General features: G+C 43.2%; 1 protein-coding gene across 2 annotated transcripts in view; it reads left to right on the top strand.

Moving 5' to 3' along the window:
• The window catches only part of LATS2 (large tumor suppressor kinase 2), a 49,977-nt gene extending 44,575 nt beyond the window's left edge, over nt 1-5,402 (top strand). For both annotated transcript variants that reach the window (XM_048494640.1, XM_048494641.1), the window contains exons 7-8: nt 757-863; nt 2,015-5,402. In XM_048494640.1, coding sequence (XP_048350597.1) covers nt 757-863; nt 2,015-2,509 — 602 coding nt within the window. In that variant the 3' untranslated portion in view covers nt 2,510-5,402. The remainder of the gene's footprint in view (nt 1-756; nt 864-2,014) is intronic.
• Nucleotides 5,403-22,691: the final 17,289 nt, after the last annotated feature.

Genomic DNA, 22,691 nt, shown 5'->3' with positions numbered 1-22,691 from the left:
ACCATTGAAGGGCGATGCTGTGTAGAATTTGAACCTTTGAAAGGGAACAGTTGTGTGCTAGAATAGTGAATAATAACTTTGCCAAGTACTCCTTTGAATACCCACTTCGCTTTCAGCGGCCAGGTTAAGGCTGACTACCAGAAGGCATTGAGGCAGTCTTTAGATAGCCCAATCACGTGTCCTGGGGTGGCCAGGGTCATCGCCACTGTGGTGCCACTCTGCCACCTCCAGAGGACTTTTCAGCAGTGCAGGGAGGCAAACCAAAAAAACCCCAACCCTCCCCGCAACTGAAAAGTACTGAATTGGGCTCAGTGGGCTTATGCTACCCAAAAGGGTGGCGTAACTCCATGCCCCGTGTGCTGCATCCCGTGAGGTAATGCCGGAGTGGAAATTGGCAAATATACGCTCCACCCCTGGCCACGCCTCCAGAACACCCCTGCTACACCTGCAGGGCACGGGGGCGTCCTGACAGGTTGCTTCAGCAACCCTTTGGCAGATTTCCCGCTTGGTTGGGGTAGAAGCTCTGGGGAGGGCAAATCTGCTAACGTAAGGCCCTGCCACTTCCACAACTGCCCCCCACCCCCCAGATTAGGCTGTCAGTCATGATTTCAGGCCTCAATGTATTGTTTTGAAATGAAACTGTACACTTACATGTGATAATTTAAAACGAAATTGTTATTAGAACATAGCAGGAAATAACCGTGTGCAACCCTGCTCTTGCCAGTTGAAGAAAACATTCTTCTGCTTGCCTTTCAGGATACACTCAGCTATGTGACTGGTGGAGCGTTGGTGTGATTCTTTTTGAGATGCTGGTAGGGCAGCCTCCCTTTCTGGCTCCCTCGCCCACAGAAACCCAGCTGAAGGTAAATTCACTCTAGTTAACTGCAACGATAACGCTGGATAGTGTGTTACAGTTTGAAAAATACACTGCAGCTGGGTTTGCTGATGTTAGATTTTGAGCAGTTCCCCAGAAATAGGTTGATACTGCAAAGTGTGCATATTTATTTATTTGCCCACTTATCAGGATCCAAGCTGGGTAAGAATAATAGTACAATATACAGTAAAACTGTATATTTGTGTAAAGGTCTGTTAAGTCACGGCCAACTCTCAAGGGGTTTTCAAGGCAAGAAACATCCAGAGGTAGTTTGCCATTGCATGTCTTTGCGTAGGAATCCTGGACTTTAACGGTGACCTCCCATTCAACAACTATCCAGAGCCAACCTTGCTTGGTTTCTAAGATTTAGGGAGATCAGGCTAGTCTGGGCTATCCAGATCGGCAAAATAACTATGTATGCAATCTCATAATTAAATACATTAAAATAATATATTAAAATTCATTTTAAAAACGGCATTTAAATCATCATTCTAAAACACTTAGTGCAAAACTAGCAAAATATTCTCTTTGGCTGAGACTCAGACTGTTCCAAAAGCTCGGTGGAATAATTCTGTTTTACATCTTTGCTCAAAATCCAGGAGGTAGAAGTCCCTCTGAGCTCTCCTGGTAGACTGTGGGACATTACAGTGTTTAATCTTTGGTCTAGCTTGCCTGTTCCCCTTTACTGATCAAATTTGAGATGTACCTGTTGACAATATTGGGCTCCTGGGGTGATGAAAACCAGAATCATTGGTTCCAAAGTGGTCTTGTTGGTGGGGAAATGAGCCACCATTTGTGATATTGTTTAGGTTGGGGGTTTTGAGCCATTCTCTTAGGTGTTTTCTCAGACCTATTTGTGACAAGGAATATGATGAACAGGGAATAGAGAAATAAATGTATCTGTCAGTGGTACCAGCTATCTAGTTGAGCTTGTTTATTTGTTTGTTTGTTTGTTGATTGATTGATTGATTGATTGATTGATTGATTGATTGATTGATTGATTGATTGATTGATTGATTGATTGATTGATTGATTGATTGATTGATTGATTGGATTTGGTATACCGCCCAATCCCCAAAGGGCTCTGGGCAGTACACCAGAAATGCTACTGGATGCTAACTAGCTGTTTGCGTTCTTCAGGTGATCAACTGGGAGAACACCCTGCACATTCCCTCCCAGGTCAAGCTAAGTCCCGAAGCAAGCGACCTGATCACAAAACTGTGTTGCTCTGCTGAAGAGAGGCTTGGAAGAAATGGAGCAGACGACATTAAGGCTCACCCTTTCTTTGACTCCATAGACTTCTCCACTGACTGTCGCAGGCAGCCGGCTCCCTACATCCCAAAGATTAGCCATCCGACGGATACATCCAATTTTGATCCAGTTGAGGAAGATAGTCCTTGGAACGACACGAGTGAGGATAACACCAGGGCGTGGGACCCACAGGCCCCTTCTAGTGGCAAGCATACTGAGCACGCATTCTACGAGTTCACTTTCAGAAGGTTCTTCGATGACAATGGATACCCATTTAGATATCCAAAGCCTTCTGGGCTAGAAGTAAACCAGTCTCAAAATTCTGATAGAGGAAGCAAAGATGGGCTGGATCAGACTGGAGCTTGTCAACCTGTATATGTGTAAATTATTGTTCAGAGTTCTCAAAGCAAAAAATCACAATTTTAGCATTTTCCTTTATATAGTTCTTAATTGCAGTTAATTCTACTTCAGGCCAATAGGAGTCTGGGAAGTAAAGGACTTGTGGACAAGGTCCTAACCGGAAGCTTTCTGATTTAGGCCATTTAGCACTGTAAATAGCTACGTAGATGAATACACTTGAAATCTGGATCTTCATCGTGATTTCCAAGGCTGGGTTTGCTAGCAATTTTTTTTTCCTTCTAGATCTGTGTTGCCCACTCTTAAGTATTTACAGATTTCCACAGCATCATGCTATTTTTTTTAAGTGAGCAAAGAGCACTTATATTTTGTTTATTGCAGGGTTATTTTTTTTCCTACTAAATTATAGGGATTAAGTTTGACAAATCATGCTGCTGTTCTTCTTTTCTACATTTTTTTAAAAAAATTATCCATCGCACTTACGTCACATTTTTTTTGGAGGAAATGTGTGAGATTGAAGAACGTGTGATTCGAGGTCTCTGTGCAATAATGTTTAGTAAGAGAAAACAAAAAAGTCCACTGTTTTAACGTCCTAAATTTACTGGTGCCATTTTTTATTCACACCATGATTTTTATGTGTATTTTTCCACATTTCAAAAAAAAAATTTTTTTTGAAGCTGCTTATTTCTCTCTCTTTTGGGAATATAGTGAAATCAGTGTGTGAGCAAGTGGCAGTCGGGGTATGATTTCAGTGACTGGTGTGTGGAGAATGTTGCATGGGCTGATTAGTTTGTTTTCCTGTTTGAAATGATCTTTTTCTTGCCATTCACAGGCAGGTCCTGTGTACTGATTTTGCTGAGGGATCTACAACTTAGACCTTCAGGATTTGTGTGCTGATAATGTATTGTGTGGATGGTTTTTCCCCCCCTATTATGATTGTATACCAACTTTCTGTGTTTTAGAAAACAAATTACAAAGCATTGATTCAATATGGATTGACAGTGTGGAGGGAGGGTGGGAGAGGTTGGTGGAATCGTCTTGTTTCATAAAAAGATTTATCCTGCCAAAGAAAGGGTAAAATAGCAGAACATTTTTTGCCTGCTGTATAAGGCAACCCTCTCACTTAGCAGGTGGATCTGAGTCCAGTAGCACCTTGAGAGCAGTAAGATTTTCAGGGTATATGCTTTCAAGAGTCAAAGAATACACACTGAGTCTGAAAATCTGAGAATACACACTTTGGATTTTGACTCTTGAAAGTTGATACCCCAATACCTTGTTGACCTCCAAGGTGCTAGTGAACTCAGATCTACCTGTTCTATCGCAAACCAACATGGCTTCCATCTGAAACTCATTTGATGTGATATACAGTGTTCCGCAGTTTTGAAACTCACCATATAGTATTAATTAATATTCCATGTAAACGTATAGGTAAGAATTTTTTTCTGTGCCTTAAGCTTGATTCAGGAGCCTTCAGTTTGATACCGACAGCCTTTCTGGTGGCACAAGAGAGCAGAAGAGCCACATTTGAGTCATGAGAAAGCTTTGGTGAGGGGTAATGGGATTCATGTGGCCAAAATCCCGTGTAGGACAGGACTGCTGAGAGGAGGGAAATAAGGTGAGATCACCCTGGTCCTCCCTTCTAGCAACAGAAAAGTTGCTAGTATCCAATTATTTATTTTGTTTTATCCTTAAAATTAATAGGACTCTTTGGAGCAGTAACATTCAGAGTAATCCAGTGACAGTATCATTCCTCTCTGTGTAGCTGCCCCCTGATTAAAGCAAGCCCTGAGACTCAAGAAGAGACAGGCTATAGCACCATATCTTGAAATATCCAGTAGATTCTTTCTGACCACTTCAGAGGTGAGGATACTGCACATACGGTCAAAGCGCAGAATAAAACAGACAATATCATCTATTGTTGCAACAATATAACAGGCTTTATAACTCAGATCTTTTCCTGAGATATGTTGTTTGGTAACCCTTCATGAACATCACCTTGAGTCATTGAAGACTGTAGCTGTTCAGAAGTGGCTTGAAATTGTGAATTATTCTTTGTGACAGCCCTATCCAGCACCAAGAGAATGTGGTCGGGATTTGCAGCCATAGTTGTTCATGTGAAGCACCCTCCCCGCCCGCCCCGCCCCCCCACCTCGGTATTGAGATGCTGGCCTTGATTGCACCTGGTCTGTTATATTGTGTTCATCTGTTTATGATGAACCGTCGTAATCCTTCTTCTCTATCAAAATGCAAGCATACTCTAAAATATTAAGAAAAAACAGTTTAAAATATGCCTTTTTATTAGTTATGTTAATGTGAAGATTATTCAAAGTGATAATGGAATACTAAAGATAATTAAGCCATATGTATCTTCATTTATATTCTATATATAACTAGTTTTGTTTTGTTTGTTTTTCTCAAATCCTTAATCCAAATTAGTTTAACAGGCCTATTTTAAATGATTGATTGCAATAACATTTGAGGGCAATATTCCACTGTGGGGTTTTTTTTTGCTTTAAACGTTTTCTAAATCTAAAGCTTCATTTTCTTTCTATGTTATTTCACATATTATTCCTTAACATTTTAGCCTATCATATCCTACCCTTTGTCTAGATACCTGAAGCAACACCACCTGTAAATCCATCAGGCTAAAAACTCAACAACATGATTGTGTATTTGTTTACATTTGTATGAAAGGAGTGTTCTGAGGTATGCAGTGCTTGTGTTGTGGCGATCTATGAAAGATTCAGTATTACTACTTTTTATATAATAATGCCATGTTTTTGATATTTACATCTATCTGACCTTCTTTCATGTGGTAGGTTCTTCCTCAGGAACTCAGTTTAACTGTTATTTATTTATCATTTGCCTTTCAAAAGCTTCTGCTGGCACAATTTATTATTAAAAAAAAAGAATGAAAATCCTGGATGTCTCTGTGTTTTTGTGATGAATGACATGTTAGAAGACAAAATGGGGCCATACAAAGTGTGCCACTAAGCCCACACAAGCCACTAGCTAGTAGAATTTTTTTGTGCTTGCCTAATAGCTCAGTCTAGGATGGGGGATGCTGAATGGGCACTGAAGTCAACACAGGAACACTGGCAACAGGGAAGAAGAAGAGGAGTTTGGATTTATATCCCCCCTTTCTCTCCTGTAGGAGACTCAAAGGGGCTTACAATCTCCTTGCCCTTCCCCCCTCACAACAAACACCCTGTGAGGTAGGTGGGGCTAATAGAGCTCCGAGAAGCTGGGACTAGCCCAAGGTCACCCAGCTGGCGTGTGTGGGAGTGTACGGGCTAATCTGAATTCCTCAGATAAGCCGCCACAGCTCAGGTGGCAGAGCTGGGAATCAAACCCAGTTCCTCCAGATTAGATACACGAGCTCTTAACCTCCTAAGCCACAAGACAGATTTGTGCCACCCTTCCGTTTTCCACTGAGGAGGGCTTTCTGGCGGCCAGAGAGGCTTTTTGTTTTTTCTCCCTCCCAGCATCTCTGGAGGCAGCAGGGCAGCAGCACAAACATCAACCGCCTCAGGCTGCGGATTGGGCTATAAATGTACTGGCATCGGTCCCTTGTGCCCTAACAGTAACAAATTCTGCAGCACTTGGAAATAATTCTAACCACAGGCTGCTGGGCAAGAGGATATTTACAAGATGGTCGTTGGGTTTGTATCACTTATTGTATCCTGCCCACCCTTCAAGGACCCATTACATCAGGGTTTTTAGAAAAGTGGGCAGGCCACATAGAGCTTTTGCCCAGCAAGGCAAAACTACTGGAGATTTGATTGGCTGTTTATATTTTTAAAAATATATTGCTTTTGGTAGCAGCTGTCACCATAGCACAAGTATCAGCACTATGTTACTGAAGTTAAGCTGTGGAAATCATTTTGTGGCAGGCGCCACCTGTGGTAAGTCATTTTGTGGCATTTTGTTGCTGTGTCAGAATTCCAAATTTGCCCATAGGTTCAAAAAGGTTGGGGACCCCTGCATTACATGGTTCTCACTTTTTTCATTGTATCCTCACAATAGCTATGAAAGGCTAGTTGGTGTGGTACAGTTGTAACTTAAGACTGACTGACTAGGATTTGAGAATATGGATTCAAATTCCCACTCTTATCCATGGTGATCTTGGGCAAGTAAGTTTCTCTCTACCCTGTCTGATTTCATTGGATAGTGCTATAGCACTAAAGATGCATACGTATGCTATTTCTGCATGGGCAGAAAACAGCACCCTAGGGATGGTAAAAACATCCCTGGGGCACTGTTCACACAGTTGCCATGCTCACCACCCCCCAAACGGTACAAAAACGCTGCTTTCAAAACTTGCTCAATGAGCAAGTTTTTTAGAAAGCAGCATCTTCTACCTGGTACCAAGAGAACTGCACGAGGTGGAAGGCAGCGTTTTTCCCCGCACCTCTTTTTTCCCACTCTTACCTCCTCTTGGCTGCTGCCGCTGTACAGAGGCCAAGGGACATGCCTCCTGGCCTCCGTCCCTGGAGGCATCGCCATGGCCATGGGGGCGTGTCCCCTGGCCTCTGTATCAATGGCAGCCGAGAGGAGGTAAGAGCGGGAAAAAAGCAGCAGCCCCGTGCAAAAGCCACTTGGGCACCAGGGCCATTCACAGAATGGCGTGTGAACGGTCTTGGGGGGTGCATTGACTGCAATTATGTTGGTGCACCCCCACTCACCCGTCCATGCAGAAAGGGCCTTTGTTGTAGCCCATTGAGCAACAATTCTGTGGCAAGAGACATCCATAACTACTACTGATATCCTAAGAAATAACCACATTTGTCAGTTCCTTAGCCATTATGTTACAAGGCAGTTACTATAAAATACAATTCTTGTCAATAATGGAATTATATATTATCATACCTTTTCTGGCAGATATTCCTACACCCATACCTGTTCCTGACTGTTTTATAAGTCTCATTGCCTGTACCACACTTTGACTGTTATACCATTGCTGTAAAATCAAAAGCTTCAACTAAAAATTATTTAGAAAAATCACTCAAGTCTTTTTTTATGGCTGTGCTCAAGTAAATGTCACCTTGTAGGCAGAAAAAAATTAATCTTGCATAAATAGGAAATGCTAAAAATGTGAGACACACAATTTTAATACCAAATGAAGAACATAAGAACATAAGAACAAGCCAGCTGGATCAGACCAAAGTCCATCTAGTCCAGCTCTCTGCTACTCGCAGTGGCCCACCAGGTGCCTTTGGGAGCTCACATGTAGGATGTGAACGCAATGGCCTTCCTATAGCTTGGCTGTTGCTCCCGATCCACCTGGTCTGTTAAAGGCATTTTGCAATCATCTCAGATCAAAGAGGATCAAGATTGGTAGCCATAAAATCAACTTCTCCTCCATAAAATCTGTCAGAAAGCCCCTTTTAAAGCTATATCCCAGGTTAGTGGCCCATCACCACCTCCTGTGGCAGCATATTCCAAACACCAATCACACGTTCAAGTGAAGAAGTGTTTCCTTTTATTAGTCCTAATTCTTCCCCAGCGATTTTCAATGAATGCCCCTGGTTCCTAGTATTGTGAGAAAGAGAGAGAAAAATGTCTCTCTGTCAGCATTTTTCTACCCCATGCATAATTTTTGTAGACTTCAATCATATCCCCCCCCCCTCAGCCGCCTCCTCTCCAAACTAAAAAAGGAGTCTGGCAAGCGCTGCAGCCTCTCCCTCATAGGGAAGGTGCTCCAGTCCCTCAATCATCCTTGTTGCCCTTCTCTGCACTTTTTCTATCTCCTCAATATCCTTTTTTGAGAATCGCGGCTCGACCAGAGACTGGACACAGATACTCCAAGAATGCGGTCGCACCACTGCTTTATATAAGAGAGACATGACAATCTTTGCAGTTTTATTCTCCAATTCCTTTTCTAATGATCCCCAGCATAGAGTTTGCCTTTTTTTACAGCTGCCATGCATTGAGTTGACATTCCCATGGAACTATCAACTAAGACGCCTAAATCCCTTTCCTGGTCTGTGACTGATAGCACTGACCCCTGTAGCGTGTATGTGAAGTTTGGATTTTTTGCCCCTATATGCATCACTTTACATTTTGCTACATTGAACTGCATTTGCCATTTCTGAGCCCACTCACCTAATTTATCAAGGTCCGCTTGGAGCTCTTCGCAATCCTTTGTGGTTCTCACCACCCTACATAATTTGGTATCATCTGCAAACTTGGCCACCACGCTACCCACCCCTACTTCCAGGTCATTTATGAATAGATTAAAGAGCACTGGTCCCCAAACGGATCCTTGGGGGACACCACTCCCTACATCTCTCCATTGTGAGAACTTCCCATTTACACCCACCCTTTGTTTCCTGTTCCTCAACCAGTTTTTAATCCATAGGAGGACTTCCCCTCTTATTCCTTCATTGCTGAGTTTCTCAACAGTCTCTGGTGAGGAACTTTGTCAAAAGCCTTTTGGAAATCCAAGTAGACAATGTCCACAGGTTCACCCCTGTCCACATGCCTGTTTACACCCTCAAAGAACTCTAGTAAGTTTGTAAGACAGGATTTGCCTCTGCAAAAGCCATGCTGACTCTTTCTCAGCAGGTCTTGCTTTTCTACATGTTTTATAATTTTATCTTTAATGATAGATTCTACTAATTTACCAGGAACAGATGTCAAACTGACTGGCCTGTAATTTCCCGGGTTCCCCCTAGATCCTTTCTTAAAGATTGGTGTGACATTGGCCATCTTCCAGTCTTCAGGGATGGAGCCTGATTTCAGGGATAAAACATAAGAACAAGCCAGCTGGATCAGACCAGAGTCCATCTAGTCCAGCTCTCTGCTACTCGCAGTGGCCCACCAGGTGCCTTTCGGGATCTCACATGCAGACTGTGAAAGCAATGGCCTTCTGCGGCTATTGCTCCCGAGCACCTGAACAAGAAGAGTTGGTTTTTATACCCCACTTTACTTTTAAAGAGAGTCTAAGTGGCTTACAATTGCCTTCCCCTCCCCACAACAGACACCTTATGAAGTAGGTGGAGCTGAGAAAGTTAAGAGAACCGTGAATACCCAAGATCACCCAGCAGGCTCAATGTGGAGAAGAAGAAGAGTTGGAAACACCCTGTGAGGTAGGTGGGACTGAGAGAGCTCAGAAGAACTGTGACTAGCCCAAGTGTCACCCAGCTGGCATGTGTGGGAGTGTACAGGCTAATCTGAATTCCCCAGATAAGCCTCCACAGCGGCAAAGCAGGGAATCAAACCCAGTTCCTCCAGATTAGAGTACACCTGCTCTTAACCACTACGCCATTGCTGCTCTCACTGGTGAAAGAAACCTGTGGTGTAGTGGTTAAGAGCGGTGGACTGGCCCAAAATCCCCAAGTAATCTTCATGTGGAGGAATATGGAATCAAACCTGGATTTCCAAATTAGAATCCACCACTCTTAACCACTACACCACAGGTTTCTTTCACCAGTCTCACCAGTGAGAGCAGCATCATGGGTAACTGAGGCATAAAAACACTTTTAGCTTAGAATGGGATTAGACCCATCCTGATGATAAGTCTCCAACAGCTATTAGCCACACTAAAGGTTCTGTGTGCTGAGTTAATATCCAGCATGGTCATGAACGGGAGCTTCCTGAGGAACTCTTTTGAGATAGAATGCTGCACCAAGTCCAGCTTTGGTGTGACTAAGCAAGGCAATTTTTATGCACTGATCTTGTGCCTACACAGGAATAACCATCCTCATTCCTTTCATTGAATAGAGTTAATTTACATTTTAATTTGCATGAGGAGATCAGGTTCTACTACTGAAATTAGTGAGAACACCCTCATGGTTGTGGAGGAGGGGAAAGAGTGAGAATGCAGCCATCAAGGGGTTCCACACCAGGATAAAATGTTGGATTGAGATGCTCATCTGGAGCATATTTGCATATAAACTTTGCTGAAATCAAGCATGAAAAGCATGATCGTAGCCTTTGATTTTACAAATCTAAACTTTTAGAATAAATGCTAGGGAACACAGAAACTAACACCTGAGCAGCCAAAGATGGATGCTTTATAGATAGACTCTAGTGTTTAGATATCAATCCAATGCATATCACTTACTTGTGTGCGCAACAATAAACAACTTGTGTGCACAACAATAAACAACTATTAAGTAATGGTTCCGGGAAGATATGCTTCTAATTCACGCTTGAGAATGCACTATAAACTCTGGCAACACATCCAAATAGATAACTTTTGGAACACTTTGAGGAAAGGAAGTAACACTTTATTGCAGCTGCAGTTGCATTGATGCTTATCAAGTTAGTTGGGGATTGGGTATACATCCGTTTCTAAACCCTATTATAACTGAGACTTTTAATAGCACAGCAATTTCACTTTATGCTATCAGGGGTTTGCCCCCCCCCCCCCCCGCCCTTGAACAGATTGAACACTGCTGGTAATTTATCATCTGCTGGTTGGCATCAACCAGAATCTTTAATTAAAGGCTGAGAAGATGTTATATTTAGAACAGCAGAAGAAAAAATTGTGTATCAGCTTACAGAAAAGCTGACAGAGAAACTGAGGGTATTTAATGGATGCCAAACAGTAAATTAACAATGACCTCTGATCTATGTATTGCTGAAGGCTTTTACAGCCAGAATCAACTGACTGTTGTGGGTTTCCGGAGCCGTGTGTTTGTGGTCCCATAGTTTTTGCTCCTAATGTTTCACCTGCTGGCATCTTCAGAGGCATGTCATGGTAAGATGTCTTTCACTGTGCCATGGGGAGAGAAACACAACTTAGTGTGACGCCTCTCTGAAGATGCCAGCCACAGATACAGCCGAAATGTTAGAAGTAAAAACTGCCAGACCATGGCCACACAGCCTGGAAAACGCACAACAGCCAGCTGACCTCTGATCTATTGCTCGTGTGAAGAGTTAAACTTCTCTCTCAGTCCCTTGCCTGCAGTCAGTGTTGATTCTTCATGACTATATTCTGTGTTTACTCTTTGCCATATATTTCCCTCTCCCTTCATGGATGCAAATAAAATGCAGTCTGGATTTATGAAGACAGCTGTCACAGAGATGCTTGTTAGCACATACAAAGGAATGTCCAGTCAATAATAATGGCACAAGTCCCTATCTGCCAGGAAGCCATACCCAAAAAAATTCCTTTAGCAACCGCACAAGGAAAGCTGCAATTATAAGGGTGGATTTTGAAATTAGCTTATCAAAATACAAACCTAATCTCCTCCTACTTATTATAATATAATCTGATTGCTAAAATAGTAGCATTTGGTAATTAGAAGTGACTGTTGCTCTGGCACCTCATGGTCTGCTTTTCACAGTACATAAGATAAAGGAAGCAGAAGCAGGATGGGGAGGGGCAAGGGTGTGACTCGGCCAATAATCTGACAGGGATGGTGATTTCTAGCCTTTTGGTTCTCTGCCCTGGGGCTTAGCAAATGCTTTGCTTGGTGGGACATTCTTAAAGCTTTAGACTGGCTGGGCATTGGAAGGTGGATAGAGGACAGGTTCCATCCTCCTCTCCCACAGCAAACCAGTTGGGTACTGATGTAAGTATGAAGTCGTTACGGGCGACGCAAGGAATAGGCGAGACGGTGCGATATCATCCGGTGGAGAGAAGCCAGTGGCGATATAGCGTGATCCGTGGATCTGGCTACTCTGCCGAGCTGGCGCTCCCTGGCACCTTTTATTAGGGTTTTCAGGAAGGCGGGAGAGCGGGAGAATGTTGCACAATACATGAATCATAGGGGCTGCGTATGTGCGAGAGGAAACGTTCCTGTCTGGGCCTAATCCATACCTGGAGGTACGCACCTTTTGTCCCTTTGTCCAGGACATCTTGTGACCTGTGAGTCATGGGGGTCTTGTGACCGGTGAGGATGCTTGCCCAGAGGACAACAGATGGTGCAGGCATTCCTGTGCTCTGTCTGAAGCTCTGCCGGGTTCGCAGGCTCACCCCTACATAAGTATTTTCCTTGAACACTTGGAAAGTGTTTTTTTCCTTTCATACACCCAAACCCACAACCATATATTTTATATATATACACACACACACATACATACACACACGTGTGTGTGGATGTAAAATCTGGTAATTCAGCAGAGTTCTCAAAGGCTATTATATTCAGCAGAGCCCATATAGTCTCTGTGTATGCCACGAACAAAATTACTCAGAGCCTTTTACCTATTCAAATTAATATACTTTATTTTGAATATATATATTTATTGCTTTTTCCCACAGTAGAAAGGAAAAATAATTAATTCATTCATTTACAGATGAGAGCAAATTTGTCCTGTCAATAATAATTTTTAAAAAAATACATAATAGTAATATATTACTCATTATCTAGACATTACTACTCAATATGATATATGTTCATTTTCCCTTACAACCACCCCACCCTCCCCCCGCCCAACTTGTGTCCCCTGCTTACTTCCCCTCTACCATTAAACAATAAACAATACAGTAGTAAGATACGCAAGAATTAATACAGATTAAATTCATCTGAAAGAATAATTATTTAAGCCTTAACACTTAACAGTTTAGTCTACATTTTATTAACTTTAGCTATGTAATTAATCCAAGGCTGCCAGATCCTGTAATACTCCTCAGTTGGTCGGTCTTTTAGGTTAAAGAAATTCTGTCCATAATGTATAATTGCTGGACTTTATTTCTCCAGTCCTCCAGATTCGGTATCTTCGCGGACTTCCACTGTTGTGCGATCGCTATCCTTGCTGCGGAAAACGTATGGAACAGCAAACGCTTACTATCTATAGATATCTAAAGATATCAAATCAATATACTTGATTTATTATAGAAAGTCTGTTTCTGGATAGGATAAATATAAGATGGAGGGATACACAGGACCTGCAACCCACCCTCATGGTTACAAGATGGTGAAGTCATGCATGTGGGTGGAGGTGTAAAAAGGAGGAAGGACGTTTCCTGAGAACAGCAATCCAGTGCCGTAGCAAGAGGAAACTTTGCCCAGGGCATGTGTGTGTCCTGCGCCCCTGCCACACACCCTTCCCTGCCCCAGGACACCTTGGAATGCCCATGCCATGCCCCACACCCCGCCCCCACACCGGTGCACCCCCAGCGCAAGACACCCTCTGTCCCCTGGGCGCTACGCCACTGCAGCAATCTACACATCAAAGAGATAGTGTCAGAGCAGTAGAGAAAGGATGCCCAGTGCCTTGACCCCTCTAACTCTCTGACTCTCTAGTCAAGTCCCTCTCTGAAGTCTGAGCTTAAAAGACAGTCCAGGGTCCTTCACTTCCAACAAAAATTAGACAGACAAGCAGCTTGCTACACAGTCGACTGTGGAGGGAGGAAGAGACGAAAACATTTCCCCACTCTTAACAAAAAACATAGACAGTCTGACACATGCCTCAGGGACTATAAATTTTCCCACGATGACTAAGAAGGGGACATGGTTGTGAAGTCCCAATTGGGAAATTCCTGAAGATTTAGCAGTGGAGCTTGGAATGCAAAGTTTGGGCAACAGAGGAAACTCCACAAAGATGCGATACTAGAGAGTCTACCTTGCAAAATTTTCTCCCAGGGAACTAGAGTATATAGTTTGAAACTAAGATGTCATTCCAGGAGAACTCCAGGGCCCACCTGGTGGTTGGCAACCTGTTTTGCAGGCAGCAAACGGGGATTAGGTTCAGCAAAGCTCTCCACCCTGGCAGTTTGACAGGTTACCCTAGCAGCAAGGAGGGCTGATACCTTCTAAATCGCCCCACATAATCCAGAGCAGAAGCAACAGGCAGGAACAGACTGCGGAAGACTTCCCAAGTGGACCCCCACAGGTCTTCCAGTGAAAAGTGGCACCATAATAAAACAAGGTTGTAGGACACCAACACCAACAGAAACAGGCAATGGTCAACAACCCTTAGGTGCCCTGCAGACACTGGACTGAATCTTCTGATGCTACCATAAGAACACAGAACATTACGTCTGCAATGAACAAGATATGAGATTCCCCCTAACAGAGAAGGTCCGTGCATATACAATGTCCAGTACCTCTCTGTGTCTTTCATTCTTTGTAAAAGCAGCCGGGCAGTTTCTCTGGTATAAATTGCTCCTACCCTGTACTTTTCATAGAGATTTTTTTTAAAGAAAAAAGATAACATGCTCTTTACATGTTAAAAAAAGGGGGGAAGGTGTCTGTTTTTAAACAAAACCAGAGTGTTTCTGGGTTAGCAGACCTAAATCCTCCACCTCTCTCTCCTTACTCTGTTGCCTGAAGCATTTTTCCCTGAACTTAACTTCCTGCATTAGAGATTGGCTGTGAGAAAAAGACTCCCAAACATCAGACTACAGCAAGCCAATCAGGAAGAAAGGGCAAGACTGAGCTCCTCTTGTCCACACACTCTATTCTTATTTAAAAATACACCTCCAACCTCATACAAACCATAACTCCCCCCTCCCAAAAAGAATTATAATGATGTGTAAAGTCCACCAGCTTACTTGGATCACCAAATGCCCGCTTCTCTGCCCACACTGTCATTTGCATCAAATCAGGGAAGGCAATGGGAATCTTAAAGTAGTGTGCGATGGTAGTGATAGAAAGGGGATAAAAACATTTAATCCAGACAAGGGATAGTTTTAGACTGGGGATGGGCTTTGCATTTTTGTTGGATGGAATGGCGTTCCATTTGAAAATCCATGCCTGCAGATTGAAGGACTGTTTGATCAACAACAACAACAACAACCTTTATTAGGCATTTAAAATAGGCTCTAGAGCATTACCAGACATTTATGAAGTACAAATCAAGAGTACATTCAAAACGCAGATAGAAAGACTGTATGTAGCAGTATACATTACTTAGAAAGTTCTGTCACTTGCAAAAGAAGTTTTGCTACTTTTTCCAAGAGAATTGTGTATTGTTTAACAGAAGCTGTTTGATCCGTGGCTGCTTTTAGAACAGCAAATGTGACTGCGAACGTCTTTAACCAGTTTCACCAGCGGTGCTCTCCCCAGAATCAGAAAGACCAATTACTCGTCGTTTAGTGGTTGAGATCAGTGATGTCCACATCTCCCATTTATTTCAGAATTCTTGGTAAAATCTCTTACAGCCGTGGCAGCTGGATACAGTGCTGCCGCCGCACCACCATGCTGCTTCCAGGTGGCACGAGAAGGCAGCAAAAACTGGAGAATACCTGGCTGCCGGAAAAGCCCTCATTTGCAAAAATGGACTTATGCCACCCTTTCAGGAGCGGAAAATGAGAGGTCTAAACCAGGGGGTTTCCCAAGTTGAAAGCCCATTGAAAATGGACTACCCCCAGGAATGCCGCTAGCTTGCCCCCAGCCGCACTGGCGTACTCCTTTAGGTTAAATCAGGCTCTCCCAGATTGGATTCCACAGGGCTCCGCAACACCCACCCGCCTCCATGTTTGCTCTCCCCACTGTTGTAGGTGCCATTTTACACCAGCAGGGTGGGCAAACGCACTGGTGTGTCCCTGTGCTGGTTTCAGGAGCTGCTTGACATCCCCCTGCCCCCCCCCCCCTGGACTGGGCTGCCTTTCACATAATTCAATAGTTTGGCCATTATTGATGTATATTCCCAGTTCTCTATGCTAGGGCATTCTTGTGCTTTCCATTTTGTTGTACATACCACTTTACATGTGATTTGTGCGCTGCAGCATCACTCTTGCATCATGGGCACTTCTCAGTCTAGACTTGTGCATCTTGTAACTTGAATATACAAAACTGCTCCAGCCAGGCTGTCAGGATTGAGTATTCTGTTCTTGCAACACTAGGCAGAGATGAAAATCAGAAGCCAGTGACAGTGAGCTGCACTGAACTATATGGGGTTAAACATTTAGAATGTTTGGCTTAATCCCGCCTTTCCTGAACACCCTGGAACCAAAGTCACTGAGGAATGAAAGAATGGCGTTCTACTGCACAGTTTGGGCATTGTAAAAGTCAAATCTCATAGAATAAAATGTGGGCAATTGTGTTTTGTGAAGTTCAGATGTTTGCATGAAATGCAATACTATAGGAAGATGATTCTGTGCGCCTCTGTGTGTCTAATAGTGACTCATGATATATTTCCAATAGGCACATGATTATGGTTGAAAAGAGTCATCTAGTGGTAAAGAAATAGAGCTGCAAATAAGCTTCAGGTTGGAAATTAACACATTTCTTTGCATTCATAACAGCTAAAAAAGAAACAATCTGTTCAATTGATCTGTGATGGTAAAACATAAAAACAATGCAGCCTGTTTCCTGTAGACATCATCCTTGATTTTGACAGCTTGATTTCTGCAGACAGCAGGGGGTCTCTTTTGTAATGCTTTGGCCTCATGTCAGTAATTGCGCATATAAAGGATTCAAAGGTAGGTCAGCAAATGCATATCTGGCTCAGGACATGATAGCGCATAAATCCTTACAATGTTATGATTACTGCCAAGAAATGATCTGCTATTGGTGGTTAGCAATTGCACAATTCATTTCATTATTTCGTTTGACTTATAGGTTGCCTTCCCCAAATAGGCTCAGGGGGGCTCACAATTAGTTACACAAAATTATAAAACAATCCAATAAAACTTTAAATCACAAATAGCTCTCCTCCTTCATATCTCAGTCCCTATACAATAGTAATCAAGGGGGAATACATTGTCAATTTAAATAACCCCCTATAAATCAAACATTCACACATCTATTAATTTGAAGGGTAGGGGAAAAGGAGGGGGAAAGGGAAAGAGAAAAGGGGACAGGAAAAGGAAAAGGAAGGCTAGTTGGTTATGTACAGTGTTTCCCTGAAAATAAGAGTCATATTAATTTTTGCTCCAAAAGATGTGTCAGGACTTATTTTCAAGGGATGTCATTTCCCTCCCCCCCATGATTTTGCTCCCCCCACGTGACCAGATTAGCTGCGTTGGGGAATCTGTAAGTAGGGCTTATTTTTGGAGCAGGGCTTATATTTCAAGCATCCTCCAAAAATCCCGAAAAATCATGAAAGGGCTTATTTTCAGGGTAGGTCTTATTTTAGGGGAAACAGGGTATTCAGTTGCTATCCTCAACCATAGGCCTGGTGGAACAGTCCGCCTTGCAGGCTCTGTGACATTGTGCCAAATCTCACAAGGCCCAGGTCACATTCGACAGCGTTCCACCAGGATGGGATAGCACAAGATGCTGTTAAAGTTTTGTGTTCCCATTTCCTTTGCTCTCTACCTGCTACATTGATTGTTTCTCCTTTTTGCATCAATTCACAATCATAAGAACACTTTTTGGGGATTAGAACCCACTGAACTGAATGTGATACAGAGTATGCCTGCTTGGAATTCTCTTTGCTTTGTGCATATCAGAGGCCTTTAAACCGAAAAGGTCTCTGTGTGTAAAAAGGACACAGGAAGAGTCCAGCTGGACCCTATCAAAGTTGACCAAGTCCAGAATCTTAATTCCAAGAATTTTCCCACTAAATGCTTCTGAAATGGTATTCTCAAGCTTATTATTTCTTAACAGGGAAACTCCACTGAGTTCTCCTGACTAAGAGCTGTTGATAGGCTTTGTGAATTGGTGTAATCCACTCTTAAAAGCCCTGGCCATCACCACAGCCTCTGTCAGCAAACTCTGGACAGTTAATTATGTGATAACCTAAGTACTTTCTTGTTGTCTGCCATTAGCCTGATTCATTCCATGGCAAAAATTGTCTCATTCCATCAACGAAAGCATGGGGTTAGCATTTTTGCCCCAGTGTGCATCAATTCACACTTGCATACCTTGGACTCCATTTATCTTTGGGGGAGGCTATTCACTCGATTTGGATAAAGCCTTTGGAAGCTCTTCACAATTTGCTTGAGTGCTGTGCACAATCCTGAATAATTTGGGATAACTTGGCTTCCTAGATGCCCATTCCTTTTCCGGGGGGGTGGGGGAAGAGGAGCAAGCAGGAAAGGAAAGCATACTTGGCACATTCCTCTTTCACTGCTTCCTACTTAGATGCCCCCCCTCCCTTCTGCTGGAAAGGAATGTGTCTTGTTCTGAGTGCCTGTCATGGAAATAGTACAACTGTTATCTGTTTCAGGCAAATAGATGCAGGATGCCCCGTTACTTAACACAAAGGGTGGAAAGAAGAGACAGCAATCACAATAACCTGACAGTGGTTATAGAATATGCCTTCATTGGATTTGCTGATCCTAAAGTCACATGTACGTTAATGAGTTCAAAGCAGGTTCACAGTATTTTGAGTCTCTTTTGTGACTGTCTAAATTTTTTTTGCCATCAAGTCACATCTTACTTATGACAGCCTTTGGTGGGGTTTTTAAGGCAAGAGACATTCAGATGTGGTTTGCCGTTGCCTGCCTCCAAGTCACATCCCTGGTATGCTTTAGAGATCACCCATCCAAATACTAACCAAGGTCAACCCTGCCTAGCTTCTGAAATCTGATGAGATCAGGCTATCCTAGGACTATCCAAGTCAGTGCAACTACATACATATACCACCTTAATGACGTAAGCATTGCAAAACACTTTGCGTACAAATTTGTGCATTGTTCTATTCCATCATTCCCTTCCTAAAGAGTATGGTCCATTTCAAATGACAATAACCTAACCGTTCCTACCTCTTGTGACCATCTTTCTTGTTTATTTTGTATTTACCAGGATGTTTATAGACAGCCTTTCTCCTCATTGATGTATGGTCAACAGACCTTTAAAAGGGTTTTTTGTCAAGGCACAGCTGGCTTATAATGACCCTATAGGTGTCAAACTCGCGGCCCTCCAGATGTTATGGACTACAGTTCCCATCATCCCCTGCCAGCATGATGCTGGCAGTGGATGATGGGAACTGTAGTCCATAACATCTGGAGGGCCGTGAGTTTGACACCTGTGCCCGGGGTTTTCAAGGCAAGAGACAAACAGAGATGGTTTGTCATTGTCTGACTCTGCCCAGCAATCCAGGCCTTCCTTGGTGATCTCCCATCCAAGTACTAACCAGGGCAGACCCTGTTTAGTTTCTGAAATCAGATATGATTGGGCTATCCTAGACTATCCTGGTGAGAGGGCACCTTCAAGGTTCAAAAACAGAATAAAGCAACATTCTCAAATTATTTTCAAGTTGTTAAGTTACCATTGAACTGTATTTTTAACCTAGTGATTGGGACTGGAAAAATAAACACAACCTAAGAACATATAAAATGGTAATAGGGTGAGAATTCATTCTTACCAGAACAGTTATCTCCAAAGAATTAAGCACAGTCTAAAATGGAAAACTAGTTTAATTATTCATATTGAAAGGAGCACGCTTTGTCCAATGTTGTTACAAGATTGTCTAAAAAGCCAGTTGTTACTAGGTCTTTATACAGGAAACCAATGAGCTAATTTGTAAATCAGAGAACATCTTTTAAGGTTCCCTTCATCATAGAAGAGATGTAACATAAGATATATTTATGTCTTCTAAACAGAAGAACACTAGGGCCGTTTCCGCACGCTTCCCATTAACGAAAACGGACCTGGGAAGCTTGCTAAAAGCGCCACCCCAGGCGCCCGTTTTCCCACGAAGCGCCCGCTGCTGCAGCGCCAGCAGCGGGCGACCTGGACCTCCGCTTCCCTCCCCCCAGGAAGCGGCCTCCAGGCCGCTTCTAAACAACAACCCTTTAAAGGGTTGTTGTTGGGGAGGAAGCGTCTTCAACCGGCGGCGCTGAGTGCCGAACGGCGCGCCTTGCGGGGAAAGGCGCTGTCTCCTTCTGCGCCCCACTCACAATGTCCTCGCCAAATTAAAATTGTTCGTCTGCTGTGCGTTACGCGGCCCGCCTCACACTGTCCTCCAACCTCCAGGGGTCGGAGGGCAGCGTGGGCGGGGCTTCGACGCCCAGCAGGCGACGACGAGGACATCGTGAGTGGGGCGCAGAAGGGAGAAGAGGCGGCTCCGTGCGGAGCCGCCTGCCGTCTGTCAGCCTCTGCTTGGACCGTTCGCATGCTTGCATGCGAACGGGCTTCCGCCCCCACGCCGCCAGAACTCTTGGCGGTGTGGGGGCGAATGGAGGCCGTCCGGAAACGGCCTAGGGTTAGACAGATTAACTGGTGAATGAGAGGAGCCTCCATATTCAAACACACAAATCTCCAAAATCAAGTGCTAGGAAGCAACATCATGGGAAGGTCTTGGTCTCCATGCCCAGCTAGGTGGCCCTCCAGGGCAAGGTGACCACTGTGTGAAACAAAATTCTGGATTAGGTGGGCCATTGGTCTGATCTAGTAGTGCTCTTCTTGTGTTCTTAGGTATTTATAAGTCATTTATCTTTTACATCTCAGGCTTCCTCCAAAGAGCTCAGGGTGAAGTGCATAGAGACCAAAGTATTTTATTCTTACAACTATGCCGCAGAGTTAGAATTCAATGTTATGAAGCAAACAACACGGTTGGGTGGAGTCAGGCCCAGTGGTGGGATCCAAAATTTTTAGTAACAGGTTCCCATGGTGGTGGGATTCAAACTGTGGCGTAGCGCCAATGGGGCGGGGCGGGGGACTACGGGGGCGTGGCTGGGGCATTATGGGAATGGGGCATTCCTGGGCGGGAAACGAATGCACGCAGGTGCAGGCTGCCACGCACGCCGGTGCACCTCCTGCTAGACTGCTTCAAGTTCTGCGCGCTACTGCTGAGAGGAGGGGCGTAACTAAGGCAAAAATCATGTGGCAAAATCACCAATTAGTAACCCCCTCTCGGCTCACACAAATAATTAGTAACCTACTCTCGGGAACCTGTGAGAGTCTGCTGGATCCCACCTCTGGTCAGGACCATCCTAATATATGGCCATGTTTGGGCAGTTGCCCAGGGCACCATGAGCATAGGGGCCCTATGCTAATTTATGTATGTTGTGACTTGCTGTAAACAAACAAACAAACAAACAAACAAATACTATTCTAAACTATAAATATTTGTTATTGGAAAATGCATATTTAGCAATATTAATGTTAATTTTATTAATGTTAATTTTTATGATAACCAATGGACATTGGCATTTGCCTCTGATTTAATATCACAGTCCCCTCTGCAACCACACATGCATGTATGTGTAAGAGTCTCATGCGCTGCTTTTCCCGGTGGCCTATAATGCTGTCAAGATGGCCCTGAGTGGAGTTTTAACCCACATTTCTACAGTCCAAGATTCTGCCATTTACAGCATTGAGTCAGTCATCTAAGTGACAAAAAAGTGATTAGTAACCGAAATGAATTTTATTTATAGAATTTTGTTCTGTCTAAAAGCCCTTAACCTTTAATGATATACTTGTTGATAAATGGAATGGAAATGAATGCATATCCTCTTTGTCATTCCCTCCCCTGTTCCTTGTTTGAAATTTTAGATTGTAAACTACTGGGGGCAGAAATATGCTCCCTTGTGGTCTGTGGAAGGGTGTTACATGAGGGGAGGAGCAAAGGAGTTCATCCAGCAATACTAGTGAACATTTTACTAAGTTTTATCATGTGACAGATTAACACATGACTAGATTTTGTCCAACTGTTTATTGAAGATCAAGGCTCCAGTCTAGAACTGATTTGAAAATGTATAATATTTTATTAATGTTTGTGTTAAAACTTCCATCGACCAGAAAATGATGGAAATGAAGATATAATTTCATCATGTCATAAAACAGGGCTTGAGATTTAGCAATGTCAGAAGTGTCTGACATTTCCAGGAGCCTCCAAAAATCTCGACAATTACCAGCAAGCACAAACGTTTCGTTTATGACACTTCCTGGAACAGAGTTTTTAAATGTGTTTTGCTCTTGCCATTCCTTGCTAAAATAAGATCATAACATAGCCTGACAAAAACTGTAGGAAATTCAAGACAAGAAATTCATACATACACAGACCATTAATTAACCAAGGATTTGTCTGATAGCACAAGACAAGGATGCCCTTTGTACCCATAAAATAGTTTTTCAGGGAGCATGTAAAATGGCATTCAACCAAAGGTAATGCATGAAGGGCACTCCTCATACAAGAATAAAGGATACAGTATGTATGGAAGACATTCTATATTAGTCAACACAACCAAACGATTTATTAGTCATTGCATAATTAAAAGATTGCATTCCATTCATAGCTCAGTGGCTTCCTGAATGTATGGTGTTCTCACAAGCGTCATTATCCTACCAACAAGCTATAGTTTTTAGATTTATGGAGGGACTACTTCAAGCTATGTACTATCTTCACTAATAGCTAGTAAGTAGTAAGCAGAAAAATCAGCCAATACCGATAGCCTTGCATGAGGAAGAGAATGGTCAGA

The sequence above is a fragment of the Sphaerodactylus townsendi genome, linkage group LG04, assembly GCF_021028975.2.
Source record: "Sphaerodactylus townsendi isolate TG3544 linkage group LG04, MPM_Stown_v2.3, whole genome shotgun sequence".
In the NCBI taxonomy this organism is placed as follows: domain Eukaryota; kingdom Metazoa; phylum Chordata; class Lepidosauria; order Squamata; family Sphaerodactylidae; genus Sphaerodactylus; species Sphaerodactylus townsendi.
The sequence above is the reverse complement of the archived record's forward strand: the minus strand, read 5'-3'. Positions and strand labels throughout refer to the sequence as shown.